The sequence below is a fragment of the Perca fluviatilis genome, chromosome 18 (genome assembly GCF_010015445.1).
Source record: "Perca fluviatilis chromosome 18, GENO_Pfluv_1.0, whole genome shotgun sequence".
NCBI classification, from domain to species: Eukaryota; Metazoa; Chordata; class Actinopteri; order Perciformes; family Percidae; genus Perca; species Perca fluviatilis.
Window position 1 is genome coordinate 18,814,167 of NC_053129.1, and position 12,357 is coordinate 18,826,523.

The window sequence follows — 12,357 nt, forward strand, 5'->3', positions numbered from 1 at the left end:
ACTGAGTGATTGACATCTTCCTGAGTCCACTGTTAGTGTTGTTACACCTGTTAGGGCGGGACAAATGACACCATTGTCATCCTTATTGGTAGAAAGAATTTGTGACCTAATAAGTTCCCATCAAAGCCCACCTTCAACCTGAAAAGAGTCTAATCAGCCAGAATAACCGAAAACACCTTTATGGGTGTTCAGAGGCTTTAATGTGAATCTAAAGCATTGAAAACTGTGTTTTTGTTGATCCAGTGAGTCCAAGCAGTATTTGTGAACGTGAAAAGTTGTTGAAATCAGTTTCAATATTAAGTTACTTCTTTTCTTCATAGATTATTTTGTTTAACAGTAAAGACAGAAAGGAAACATGGGGAGTGGGCACCATATGAGTGGGCACAGGGAGCATTATGCAAAGCGGATGTCTTCACATTTCCAAAATTAAGAAACTGTTCCTTTCCATTGACCGTTTTCCTCATCATCAGTGCTGATATGGAAATAGTAGCTTATAAATATTTGTCAGTTTCTTAAAGCAAGTTCAGACGTCTGCAAACAATGCCTGGCATTCGGATTCATGCATATACAGTATGCAGCCCTCCAGAACACAAGGTGGCACTAATGACTTAATTTAGTGTCTTTGCAAACTGAAACACGCATGCGCAGAACAAAAACCAAAAAGACGAGTTCTGCACTTCTTATATACTGTCTATGGTTCTGCAGAAGTTTGGCCCATAGTATCAGAGAATATCTAAACCAGGTAAATATAATTGCTGCTACTCTGAAGTTGTACTAATTCAATGAGCGCTGGCCTTTTGCAGTATTTTACTGGAGAGCATGGTCACATATTCCGTCCTACAAATACTCGCGTCCTTTACCCATTCACTTCTATTAAAGCCAAACTTTATTTTATGATAACTGGTTTCGTAATAATCCAGGTTAAACCGATTGAACGTGCAGATGCAGTTTCCTGACCAATAACGGGAAGTTCCCTTCAAAATCATGTTTCCCTTGTCCTCATACAATTCGTAACTGATGTTTAAAAACGTATTATGTTTCATCAATTATGGTGATTAAAAAGCATCAACGAGAGATGTACAATTTGATTACAATGCTGGCAAAACACCATCTACAAATCTAATAGGCAACAATACAAACTTTATTTTTTGTGAGCTATTGATGAAATCAAACACCAGTGGGACAAAATGATGGGATAACAACTACTTTGCACATATGCAAAACAAGACAATTACACCATTTAACAATGTGACATATAGCGCTATTTCACATTTCCCACACAGCTTAACACAGGTGATCATCCGACTGGGCACTTACCTGTTCTCCTCCATTTGCTGTCAGTTCAGGTAGCTATTTGCTCCAATTATACCGCGTTGTCCTACTGCTGTCATGTTTGGTAATCCTCTCAAAAAGATGCTTGAGATCATGAAAGCCTGTTTTTGACCAGGTAACCCCTCCACACGAGAATCAGAAAGGGCGTCTTCTCTGCTAAAATAAGCTAAGCTAGCAGTTCCATTTGTCTCTCTCTTCTCTCCCCGAAATCCACTGCACCTTAAATCGGATTGACCCATCACCTCGAACCATTATACAGTTTCCTCTTAAAAGAATAAGAAAGCTGTTAAAACGATTTCATGTGCTTTCATGTTTGTTTTTTTTTAGAAGACATCACCCTAGTTTATGTCATGACTTGTTCCTTAAATAAAGAACCTTACAATGGACAAACCTGAGCCGGCTGCACATTGTTCAGAAATGTTTTTCTTTTTTATAGTACATTATCACACTGCTCTTTATAACATTCATGAAAGTAGGATTCATTGCAGGACTGCTGTATTTGGCTGCATTAGTTTGAGCCAGGTGTACCTAATAAACTGGCAACTGAGTATATGTCCTTAAATCTGGAAACCTGTGAGAAGACATAGTTTGCAAATAATCTACAATAATGAGCATTGTCAATACAAAAATGATGTAAAAGAACTGTTTATTTTTATTTATTTTTTTAAATCGGCACCGAGATGGAACTGCAGCTTCCACCTCATGAGGGAGAGGAGCTCTCAGTGGTTGACATGCACACAGGTGGAGAACCTTTACGGATCATCCACAGCGGCTACCCAGAGGTCAAAGGTGACAGTGTGCTGTCCAAACGTCGTTATGTCCGGGAACATCTGGATCACCTCAGGAGGGTGCTGATGTACGAGCCGCGGGGACACTACGACATGTACGGAGCCCTGATTGTGGACAGCGAGGTACCTGAGGCGGATCTGGGGGTGCTGTTCATGCACAACGAGGGGTACAGCACCATGTGTGGCCACGCAGTCATCGCACTGGGGCGCTTCGCTGTGGACTACAAACTGGTGAAAGAACCACAGTCACCAGAGACCCAAGTGAACATCCACTGTCCCTGTGGTCTGGTGAAGGCGTTTGTCGAGTACTCTGATGGTAAAACAGGAGGAGTGAGGTTTCTCAGCGTGCCAGCGTTTGCATTTGCTACAGGTAGGACACTCACCCTGAAGAAACCAGACTGTTTTCAGGTGTTTTTCTATCCCGCAGGAGTTACTAAATTACTTTTCACCAGATGTGAAGGTGACGGTGGAAAGGTTTGGTGAAGTGACTGTTGACATCAGCTATGGAGGAGCCTTCTACGCCTTTGTAGACGCCCAGAGGTTTGGCCTCGATGTGACCAAGTCCAGGACCCGAGATCTGGTAGATGCAGCCACAGCAGTGACCAATGCTGTCAAATGTCAGGTAAGAAGTTTATTGTGTGAAATTACTACACATAGTAATACATTCTCACTGCAGATGCAGAATTTTTTTTTCTAATACACAATTTGCCACTAATGAATACAATAACATCTATAATGTTGGTTTTGTGGAAGGCACACAGTATGAAGAAAGTGGAATAAAGAGCATTATTTAGGATTGGACACCCCTATATTTACAATATAGGCAGTTTGTCTGGTGAAGCTTTTTCCCATTTTTCAAATTGCATTCATCTTACAGTTAGAAAACTGTTAAAAGGCGTGTATATGTTGTATTTAAATAGTTTTTGTAAGAAATAATTTTGGGTGATGAGGCCTGGATTGCAGTTTAGTGTTAGTTCTTTCAGTAGGATTGAGGTTAGGGCTTTGTGCAGTTTAGTTCTTCCAAACCAAACTGGGAGAAAACATCTGAAATAGCCCAAGACAGAAATCTATATATGTAAAAGGGGCTGTCCACATACCTTTGCCCACGTTGCCTTTGTTGATTTCACATTTTTTTGGTGTTATTCTCTCCTAGGTGAAGTTGCACCACCCAACCAGTGATGATCTGGCCTTCCTCTACGGCACCATCCTCACAGATGGCAAAGATAATTACTCCTCCGATCCCACCGCCAATATCTGTGTGTTTGCTGAAGCACAGGTACTTTACGGACACCTTGTCATTTGACACTTTGAGGAGGAGAGCTATCTGAAACCTGGCTTGACATGGTTTAAACGTGTTCTCAGGTGGACCGGAGCCCCACTGGTTCTGGTGTTACAGCCCGAGTGGCTCTCCAGTATCACAAAGGTCTCATCCAGCTGAACCAGACCAGGACGTTTCAGAGTGGAGCCACTGAGTCCCAGTTCACAGGGAAAGCTGTTGAGGTACCAGTTTTCTTCAGTGCCCGTGTGCGCCCCTCTGCCCTAAGTCACTCTGGTAACATGATTCTTTTTTGACAATTGAGACTTTTGTTATTGGGATTCTGCTACTGTGGCAAAACAACAGTTTATCTGTTTAAAAAAAAAAAAAATACTACTTACAAATTTCTGTTTTAATGTTGACATGTTTGTGATTCTCTTTTGTGTTTCTGTTCAGGAGACAAAGTGTGGAGACTTCAAGGCTGTCGTGGTGGAAGTTGCCGGCAGAGCTTTTTACACCGGAGTTTCACGCTTTGTGCAGGAGCCAGATGACAAGCTGACTCATGGTTTTCTCCTGAAGTGAGCCTCAATTACAGGTTGTGGTATTAAATATGGTTGTACATAAAAAGTACTTTAAACATTAGTTAAAAAGTTGCGTTTATAGCTTAAAAAACTATAGAAAATCCCTATGCTCTCCAAGAAGAGTATTGGATATGTAATAAACTTTGTTAAAGAGATTGTATCAACATTTTCTGTTGGTTTTCCTTTGTAATTATGGCCTGTGCCCAACCACTGACTCATAAGGTTAGAAACAAGACAAATGTACGCTGCCTGTGACTTTTCCTTTGCAACGCGATGACCTCAGTCGTATTACATTAATAAATGTACGTACTATTTTGTTTAGATTTCATGGTGGGTGAAATTATTCACCATTCATGAGGACTTATCTGGTTTAAAAAGTCATTTGGATTTGTATTAAATGTAGGAGGGTAGTGTGCTCAGTAGCAGCTACCGACCACTAGATGGAGCCATGAGCCTGGTGGCAATCAGAGCCTTTTGAAGTTAAATACTTCACCCTTGTGTTGTCTTCCCGTCGACCATGCAACTTTTAGTTTTTCTGGGTCAAATTTTTTTTTCAACTTTTTTCGACACTTCTCTTGCTTTTCCCGACATTTGTCACTTTTTTCAATGTTCTTTTATCAATTTTTTTTCCTTAAAATGCTATCAAATTTTTGAAAACCCCACCAAATTCAATGAAAGTATTGAACTGATCATTTGTTTTACTTGTGAAGAGAATTGTATGGAACCATCCACGTTATTTCTGTCGACAATTTGGTTTAAAGAAACCCAAATTTATGATAAACCTTTTGAAAACTGGTCAAATTTGACACAAGGACAACAGGAGGGTTAAGAAACAAACACACAAAAAAAAATCTTCCATCCTTTTTTCTATGTCCACTTATTGCTATTTGACCCAACGTAAAGGCTGAATAAGAATTAATTCCAGTGCATGTGCTAATTAGCCGAATACAAAAACTCATAACCGTTTTCTCCCATTTATTATCATCAGGTCATTGTACAATGGAAGGCAATATTTAAATTATAAAAAGTCCAATGGAGGTGTTTGACACTGGATGGATTCACACAGCTGAGGGGACAAATTAAAATCAAAAGAGTTCACGTCCACATGTGATGTTTTCTACAACAATGAAAACATCACGTGGATCACATAGTTTAAAATCAGGTTTTTTTTTCTTTTGTTTTTGCAGTGTAAATCCAGCCAGTGTACAGAAAACATATTTTATCTATTCAATAGAAACGTAAAGGAGGGCACTCCCTTCAGACAGGAAAAGCAAGTTTATTGCATCCACTGGGTATTGTTTTAATGGCATTTAGCATAGTAATTATGACTTTATATGTGCATGTGTAACAAGCACGCAACCGTATATATAGATATATGTAATCTATGACACGAGTGTCCACACTTGTTGAGAAATTGCAGACTAGGCCCAGGCCTTAGAGAGTACCCACTCAACAATTAAAACAACAGTTAAGGCCAGCTCTTAACGGGAAAAAGTTCAAATAAAACATACAGTGATCAGATATATAAATGCTGCACGTCAATAATGATGAATAGAAAAGAAACTTCTTAGCTGCGTCGCTTGCCGTCAAAACCACGTCTGTCTAACAACGCAGTGTCTCAGTCCTGTGATGGTTCTGACTGCAGGAAAACAGCAGCGTTAAGAGGAAGTTCAGATACAGTCTTTCTCCAAAAAATTCTCTCTTGGACAACTGAAAGCAGCCCATCTCAATCTATGAAATCAGTCCGTACAAAATGGCCCCTTGTGTTTTTAATGGAATCCTCTTCCTGTTTGGATCGAGCATCAAGGCTGCACGTTTCACTCTGTGCATAGATTCTGACGTACAAAAACAGCAGAACGCTTCCTATCAAACAAGCGTGAGCATCTCTTAGACCTTGAAACTTTCCCCCAGCGGAGGAAACATCCTGCTCTTGCACAACTTTTTTTTATTTAAACATTTCATTTGACCAAACTGATCCTCCAGTGGGAATGATCTGATTTATGTCTTTAGGAACAACCTTTGGCATCTGCTCCGTTTAACATCAAAATCTCAGGATGAAAGGTCTGAACGTGTTGTGTGGCTCTGCAGCGATGATGCAAGGCCGAGCTGGGTGGGAACGGAGGAGGGTGCAGAGGAATGTGCATGTCAGTTCGACCCAGAGGGAAGCTAATGATGAGCAGGAGGTGGGCGAGCCAGGCAAGAGTGATGACCTCAACCCCGCTTAGAAGTTGAGCTTCGTGACCGGTCGCTCTCTGCTCGCGTCGGTGGTCTGGCTGTTGATGCGCTTGCGGTTGCGTTTCATCTTGGACAAGTCCTTGTCGAAGACCTCGCCTGATCGCAGCGCTGACACCAAGTCGTCAAACTCGCCGCCGTCGTCCTCCCCGTTGGCCTTCGCTTTCCGGGCCTTTCGCTCCTTCTCCCTCTGCTCTTTCAGCTGGTGACACAGAAACAAAAAGTTATTGTATTAAAAAAATATTTAAAAAAGAATTCCCTCTGAATTCATTAACCACTGCATCCAAGAAATAGTTTGACATTTTTTGGGATATACACTTATTCTCCTTATTCCCCACTTAACAAGAGTTAGATGTAGCATCGTGGTATTGATCTTCTCAACACTCGGCAAGAAAGCTAATATATTTCCCAAAATGTCAAGCTATTTCTTTAAAGCAAAAACTTTGTACGTGTAAAGACTAGAGGGGCAAAACTACTTTTCATTTGTGAAAGGAAGATTGAGTTTTTTTTTCCTATAATATTTTAATTATACTCCATATTTAAATACTGTAAGTGTTAGTATAATATTATAAGTATAACTGTGGTTGTTTTTGTCAAGAATCCTATGGAAACAGGGAACGATCACACACCTGAGCTTCCATTTTGGCCCTGCGCTCCTCCTCCTCTTTGCGTTTCCGAATGTTCTCGTTCTCCTGCTGAGCCTCAGCGAACGACTGCAGGAACTGGTCAAAGATGCCAAAGAACTCATCTGGCTGCATCTTACCGGCGTCCTCGCCGAAGTGCTTTACTGCCCTCAGGAACTGTGGGACCAAAGAGAAGGGGGCACACAGGGATTAGATTTACGGCAGGACACAGTAGAACCATGTTGTACTCCGTCTTTGACGGTTTTACAGGAGACTCATTAGATCCTCAGCTCTTTGAAATAAGAGCAGGGTACCAGTAGTCAGGCTTTGAAGCCCGTGTTAACCCAGATCTGACCGGCTACTGATTACAGCTCAGGCCAGAGACTGGAGCCAGAGCCCAAATTAAGGCAACGTGTTAGTTTAGTGTTTTTCAGAGTAACTTAAAAAAGAGAACATCCAGATGTGCGATCATGCTGAGAACATGTAAGATGTGTAGAGATCTGTCCATGACACGCAAACTCTATCAGGCGGGGCAAAGATGCATTTAACCTACTTAAATTATTTGTAATCAGTCAAATCAATAGTCTATTAATCTGCAGTTCATTCAGATGTGATACATTGTTTTTTTCTTTCCTCACAATGGGACATGATTTCTGTTACAAAAAATGCCTAAAATGTCACTTTCTTTTCTTTACATCTTGGTATTCTGCAACAGTTTTATCATATGCACTGAGACACACAAAGCAGATGCATGGAGCTGTTTAAAGGGTCAGCATGTTCTCTGGTTCCCAATCATGAACACAGAGGACCAGTGTGGGACACTGTAAATGATTTACAGAAACTAATGGTTGCCATGTGACCAGTGGGTCAATGTAGCACAGCACTGTGGGTGAAAAACCATGCAAAAACTCTGCACTAAATGTGGACAGACTCATAAATTTTATTTCAGGGTGTCAAGCACTCCCTAGAAAGGTGAATACGCTCAGGTTTCTGGTAGTAAAAAGCCCATTTTTGAAATGCCTGCAAAATCCAGGTTTGTTTCCTCTTGCTTTTGTACTATACTATAACAATAAGGAAGGGCTCATTCGGTTGGCTTCTAATTTCCATAAGGGCCACCTGCACTAACATGTAACAGTGCGTTTCTTTTGATAAAAACATTCATGAAATAAAATACGTCCAACATAATTGTGTAAAATAATATCCTCTGCCTGTTCTCTCTTGACCTGCACACATGGCAACGAGCAAGTGGACCAATAAAGTGTCAGATGTGCTGCGCCAGGAAGCTGAAACACTTCACTCCTGCCGTTAGCTTTCCTACAAAGGTGACTGATGATGTCAGTGAGTTACGTAGAAACAGCTGTGCCCAGAGGAAATGGAATGCAAGCTTTCAGTGTCTACAAATGACAGTGGTGCTGTGCGGTCTGCGTAAACGCGCACTCAAGTTTTCAGCCGCCATGACGTACCAGTTCCTTGGCCTCGGTGAGAGAGTCCTCCACGTCAGAGAAGCTGAAGCTGGCCACAGTGATGAACTGACTCACCACCGACACAAACTTGTCGCCCAGCTCCTGCGGTCGACTCTTCTGGTATTCCAGCTCCTACGAGTGAATGTTATCCAGGAGAGGAAATTGAAGTTAAAATGAAAGGACAATAGGCCTGCACTAAACATTGTGTAACAGCAGGACCAATGCATAAGCATGCATTATGTCATAGATCTTTGTGACTCACACTCTCCACACTTTTCAAGCCGCTGCGCAGGTTGCCTATATCTTTTTCCAGCTCAGTCATGCTGCGAAAAAAGGAAGAAAAGTGATGGTTTCATACAAAATGGAAAGCAAACAAGAGTAAGGCCGTGTTCAGACAGCCTGCGTTGTCCGTCAGACGGTCAGGCAAAAACACAGGTCTTTCCATTCATTTGGAATGGGGGTATTGCGTTTAGGCTGCGGCGGGGGGTGCCGCAGGGGGAAGACACAACAAAACGCTGTGAAATAAAGCTGCCTTCAAGTGCGGACGGAAACATTGAGCTCTATAAATTGTATGGCGGAAAACGGTAATTGTAACATATGAAGTGTACTTGTGCCTTGTAGGGGTGTTTAAGAACACAACAGGACGTCAAACAAATGGGATGTTTTTTTTTGGGTCTGAATGCCCCGCAAGTCATGCAGCAGGTTCTCCACAGCTCCACCTACTTGACTTTGGCTGCCTCTGAGAGACTCTGCAGGTCCTCCTGGAACATCAGGACTTTGGGGTATTTCTTCTCCAGGATGGTGATCAGGTAGTGCAGGAGAGTGATGTTTCTGCAAACAGAGACATAGAGGCACACTGAGGCGGACCAACCTTCAAGGAGAGTGAGCGTGTCAAATGTGCAATATATTGCTTTCTAAGTGCATTCAGATATAAATGACCATACGGACTTTCAACTATATCACATTCCCTGTTCCAGATGTGATTTCTATAGATTTTATGCAGTTCTTTTTTGTTTTGATATTACAATTGAAAAAAGTTCTTACTTGTCGATACTGGATTTGGTATCGGCAATCTTGTTAAGGGAAGACACCTTGAAGCCGTAAGCGTTCCCCCTCTGACCCTTGTTCATGTAGTTTCCAAAAGCCAGCACCACCTCCAGCAGCTGCTTCAGGTTCCTGCTGTGTAAAACCTCCTTAGACGCCCGGGTCAGAGCTGAGACAGAAAAACAAAAGAAAATACACGTTTTTAGGTCATTAGAGGTATCTGGCTGATTTTTAATCCTAGGTAGCTTGACAAATATTAAAACGTAGAAATACAAGACATGGGAATTTTGACTAGCAGAGATGCTTCAATGAAGAATACTTTTCTTATTTAAAAAAAAAAAAAAAAAAAATAGAATCCAAATGTAATGTTAAGTTCTTTATAAAAAAAAAAAAAAACATGTTTGAGTTAATGTCCCTGGTGTATGAAGGTATGAAACTTTTCCCACCTTCAACTTTGGGTTTGATCTCAGCTATCCTCTCTGCAAACTTCTTTTTGAAGTATAAAGACTGCAGCCTCTGCTGGTAGTGGTTTATTCTGGACGGGATGGAAAATGCATGTAAGAGGAGAACAAAAATAGACTAAAACAATAAATTATAAACAGGGAAATCCAACAATTTAGACAAAAGCCACAAACATGGACATTGTGCTTAAGCAAAATAAAGCAAACCGCCTGTGTGCTCACTAAATGGCACATATAAAGTTGTGGTAATGAAGCTTATTTTTGGCAGTTTTTTCATTTCAGCTTATAAACCACTGACTCTGCAGCTAATGAATACCACAGTGACATCTGCCCTCCAAACCATTCTGTACTCTGAGAAAACTCCAATGACAAAAACTGGCAAACTGCAGTAAATTATTCAAAACAAAAAAACTGACTGTATAATTCTGCATTTAACTAACACAAATACGTTTCTATTGTGTCTAAACTGTAGGAGCGTTCTTTCTGTTCTTTAGCGGGTCTTTATGTATTTCTGCAGTTAGTGGCTGAGTTGTGACAAGTTTGACTGAGTTTGTTCCTTCTATCTGACAGGACTTATTACATTACTGTTATTACATTACAGACTACATTTATTCACCAACACAATGAAGAAATAGTGATTCACACATTCAGCTATTCCAACGAAGTAGAAACCCATGTGTCATTTCACTTATCTACCCTGACTCAGAGGAAACAATGGCTATTGTTTGTCGGCAGATCTGATCTGCAGAGTGCTGCACAGAGCTGGAGCTGTCAGGTCAGAGGTCAGTATTATATCAGTATATCTGTTAAATACAGAATTAAAAAGCTATCACATGAGAAAGAAAAACTGTAAGGTACCTGCTCATCTCATAGAGGAAGCGGTCCGGTTTTGCCATTCGGTCGAGCTCATGTTTGTGCTCCTCCAGAAGATCCACATCACTCTTCTCTGGGACAAACTTCAACAGCTGATGGAACAAAACAGAAAAACTCTTTCATTTACATTTCAAACTTTCACCTGTATTCGTTTCTGTTAAATACAGAGGAAGGGTTTGTCTAATAAAGTGTATTTGTCATATGCTGGTAGCTAAAAAGGACTAAATCTCTGCTGTCATGCTTTTGTATCTCACTGTCTATTTCCATTGCAAACTCAAGAAAATCTTTCCTCACCAAAATATAGCGTTATCAGAGTTGTAGCAAATGCCGATGTTTGTTACCTTATACACTTTTAGCAATAGCTCTGAAAACAGTGCTAAATGCTGAAGGTGCTGCTGATAGGCATGGACTTACTCTACTGCTGTTTTTTAGTAAGCCGTCAAAGTGCAATCACTAAATGAGATAACATTGGATTGATCTGTCAGTACTTGCTGCTGATGCGTACCTGCTCCAGCATGTCTTTGGGAAGGTCCTCCTGTTCGTCCATGGTTAGAATGGCTCTCTTCATCTCCTCATTTGAAAGCTTCAGCCTGCAGCACCAAACAGATTGGTAAGTGCATTACTTTAGCCATCCTTCATATTTCAGAGCGCTTTTAGTTACATTTAAATCACGATACTCACTTAGACATACTTAACACCTTTTTTGGGTCTATAATTTCTAAAGAAAATGAGAGATGAGCTGTTAAATAAAAAGCCCCGTCACATCCACTTCAAGACATCTTTGCTTGTTTTCAATTTTTTTCGTTGTCATCTGTATTTCTTTCTCTACCTTGTGTAGTTTAGTAATATTGACATAATGTTATCTGGTCTGGCAATTATTTTTGTAGATGATGCGTGTAATAAAGATGGACTGTAATGGGTGTGGTTTGTGGGAGAGCCCTGTTTGATTATGCGTGGTGTTTTTATGCTATTATAGTATTATACAGTATATGATTCTACATTATGGTTCTGTTTAGTTTTTCCTAGTCTCTTAATATCTAAGTTTTTAAGTCCTTCTCGAGGGGGCGTATCCTCAAATTTAAATAAAAAAAAAACATTTTAGATACAATGGGAAAGAAAATCCATCACAATGTGTGCTGTGTCAGTAATGTTTTATAAAGTGTTATGATGCTGACACAAACTTACCGCGAGAGCAGGATGTTGCAGTTTTGAGCTCGACGGCCATCAATGACTGACAGCTCCTTGACTTTTTTAGAGCTCAGCGTGTCGTCTTCTGCCTCTTTCTGTGAGCAAAGTGATAAAGAGGTTAGAGTGCAACAGGCTATTTTAACATGCACAAATCAATCTTAGTTACATTCACTCACAGACACACAACAACGGAGACGACACATGCCCTACAATCCCAAACGAGCTGAAAATCCAGTCACACGGAGGTCTTCACATTCATGAGTACATGCAAACATCACACACAAATAAAGAGTCAACAGTCTGACAGGTCGTATATTCTGTTGGACACACATTAAGTAAAAAGTTTCATAGGACATGACGTATAACATAAATAAAGTCTGATTGAATTCACAAGGAGCGACACAAATTCCAGACTGTATATCTACTGTACTGTAAGTGCACTCACCTGTTTGCTGTTATTGATCATAAAGAAGTCCTAAAATGCAGGCAAGAAGCAGGAAAGATGTCAGCACTCATT

General features: G+C 40.7%; 2 protein-coding genes across 9 annotated transcripts in view; one reads left to right on the forward strand and one right to left on the reverse strand.

Annotated features, from left to right (window-relative positions):
* Positions 1-442: 442 nt before the first annotated feature.
* Positions 443-4,277, forward strand: LOC120546190 (trans-L-3-hydroxyproline dehydratase). 5 transcript variants are annotated; one of them, XM_039780964.1, is made up of 7 exons: positions 443-742; positions 1,284-1,346; positions 2,013-2,490; positions 2,573-2,742; positions 3,274-3,396; positions 3,483-3,672; positions 3,832-4,277. In XM_039780964.1, the coding sequence occupies exons 1-7, from the start codon at positions 641-643 to the stop codon at positions 3,924-3,926; spliced, it is 1,221 nt and encodes a 406-aa protein (XP_039636898.1). In that variant the 5' UTR covers positions 443-640; the 3' UTR covers positions 3,927-4,277. The 5 variants fall into 5 exon arrangements, with proteins under 5 accessions (XP_039636898.1, XP_039636900.1, XP_039636899.1 ...); XM_039780965.1 differs by having other exon boundaries at positions 626-742; positions 3,483-3,620; XM_039780966.1 differs by lacking the exon at positions 1,284-1,346 and having other exon boundaries at positions 611-742.
* A 637-nt stretch (positions 4,278-4,914) lies between these two features.
* The window catches only part of LOC120546718 (disheveled-associated activator of morphogenesis 1-like), a 50,529-nt gene continuing 43,086 nt past the window's right edge, over positions 4,915-12,357 (reverse strand). For 2 of the 4 annotated variants that reach the window (XM_039781854.1, XM_039781855.1), the window contains exons 16-26: positions 12,286-12,315; positions 11,838-11,935; positions 11,158-11,242; positions 10,638-10,744; positions 9,765-9,853; positions 9,319-9,487; positions 8,998-9,105; positions 8,537-8,597; positions 8,275-8,406; positions 6,818-6,988; positions 6,178-6,390 (exon numbers count right to left, since the gene is read on the reverse strand). In XM_039781854.1, coding sequence (XP_039637788.1) covers positions 6,178-6,390; positions 6,818-6,988; positions 8,275-8,406; positions 8,537-8,597; positions 8,998-9,105; positions 9,319-9,487; positions 9,765-9,853; positions 10,638-10,744; positions 11,158-11,242; positions 11,838-11,935; positions 12,286-12,315 — 1,263 coding nt within the window. Of the gene's footprint in view, positions 6,391-6,817; positions 6,989-8,274; positions 8,407-8,536; positions 8,598-8,997; positions 9,106-9,318; positions 9,488-9,764; positions 9,854-10,637; positions 10,745-11,157; positions 11,243-11,837; positions 11,936-12,285; positions 12,316-12,357 lie in introns of all 4 variants that reach the window. The other 2 variants (XM_039781856.1, XM_039781857.1) reach the window with 2 other exon arrangements.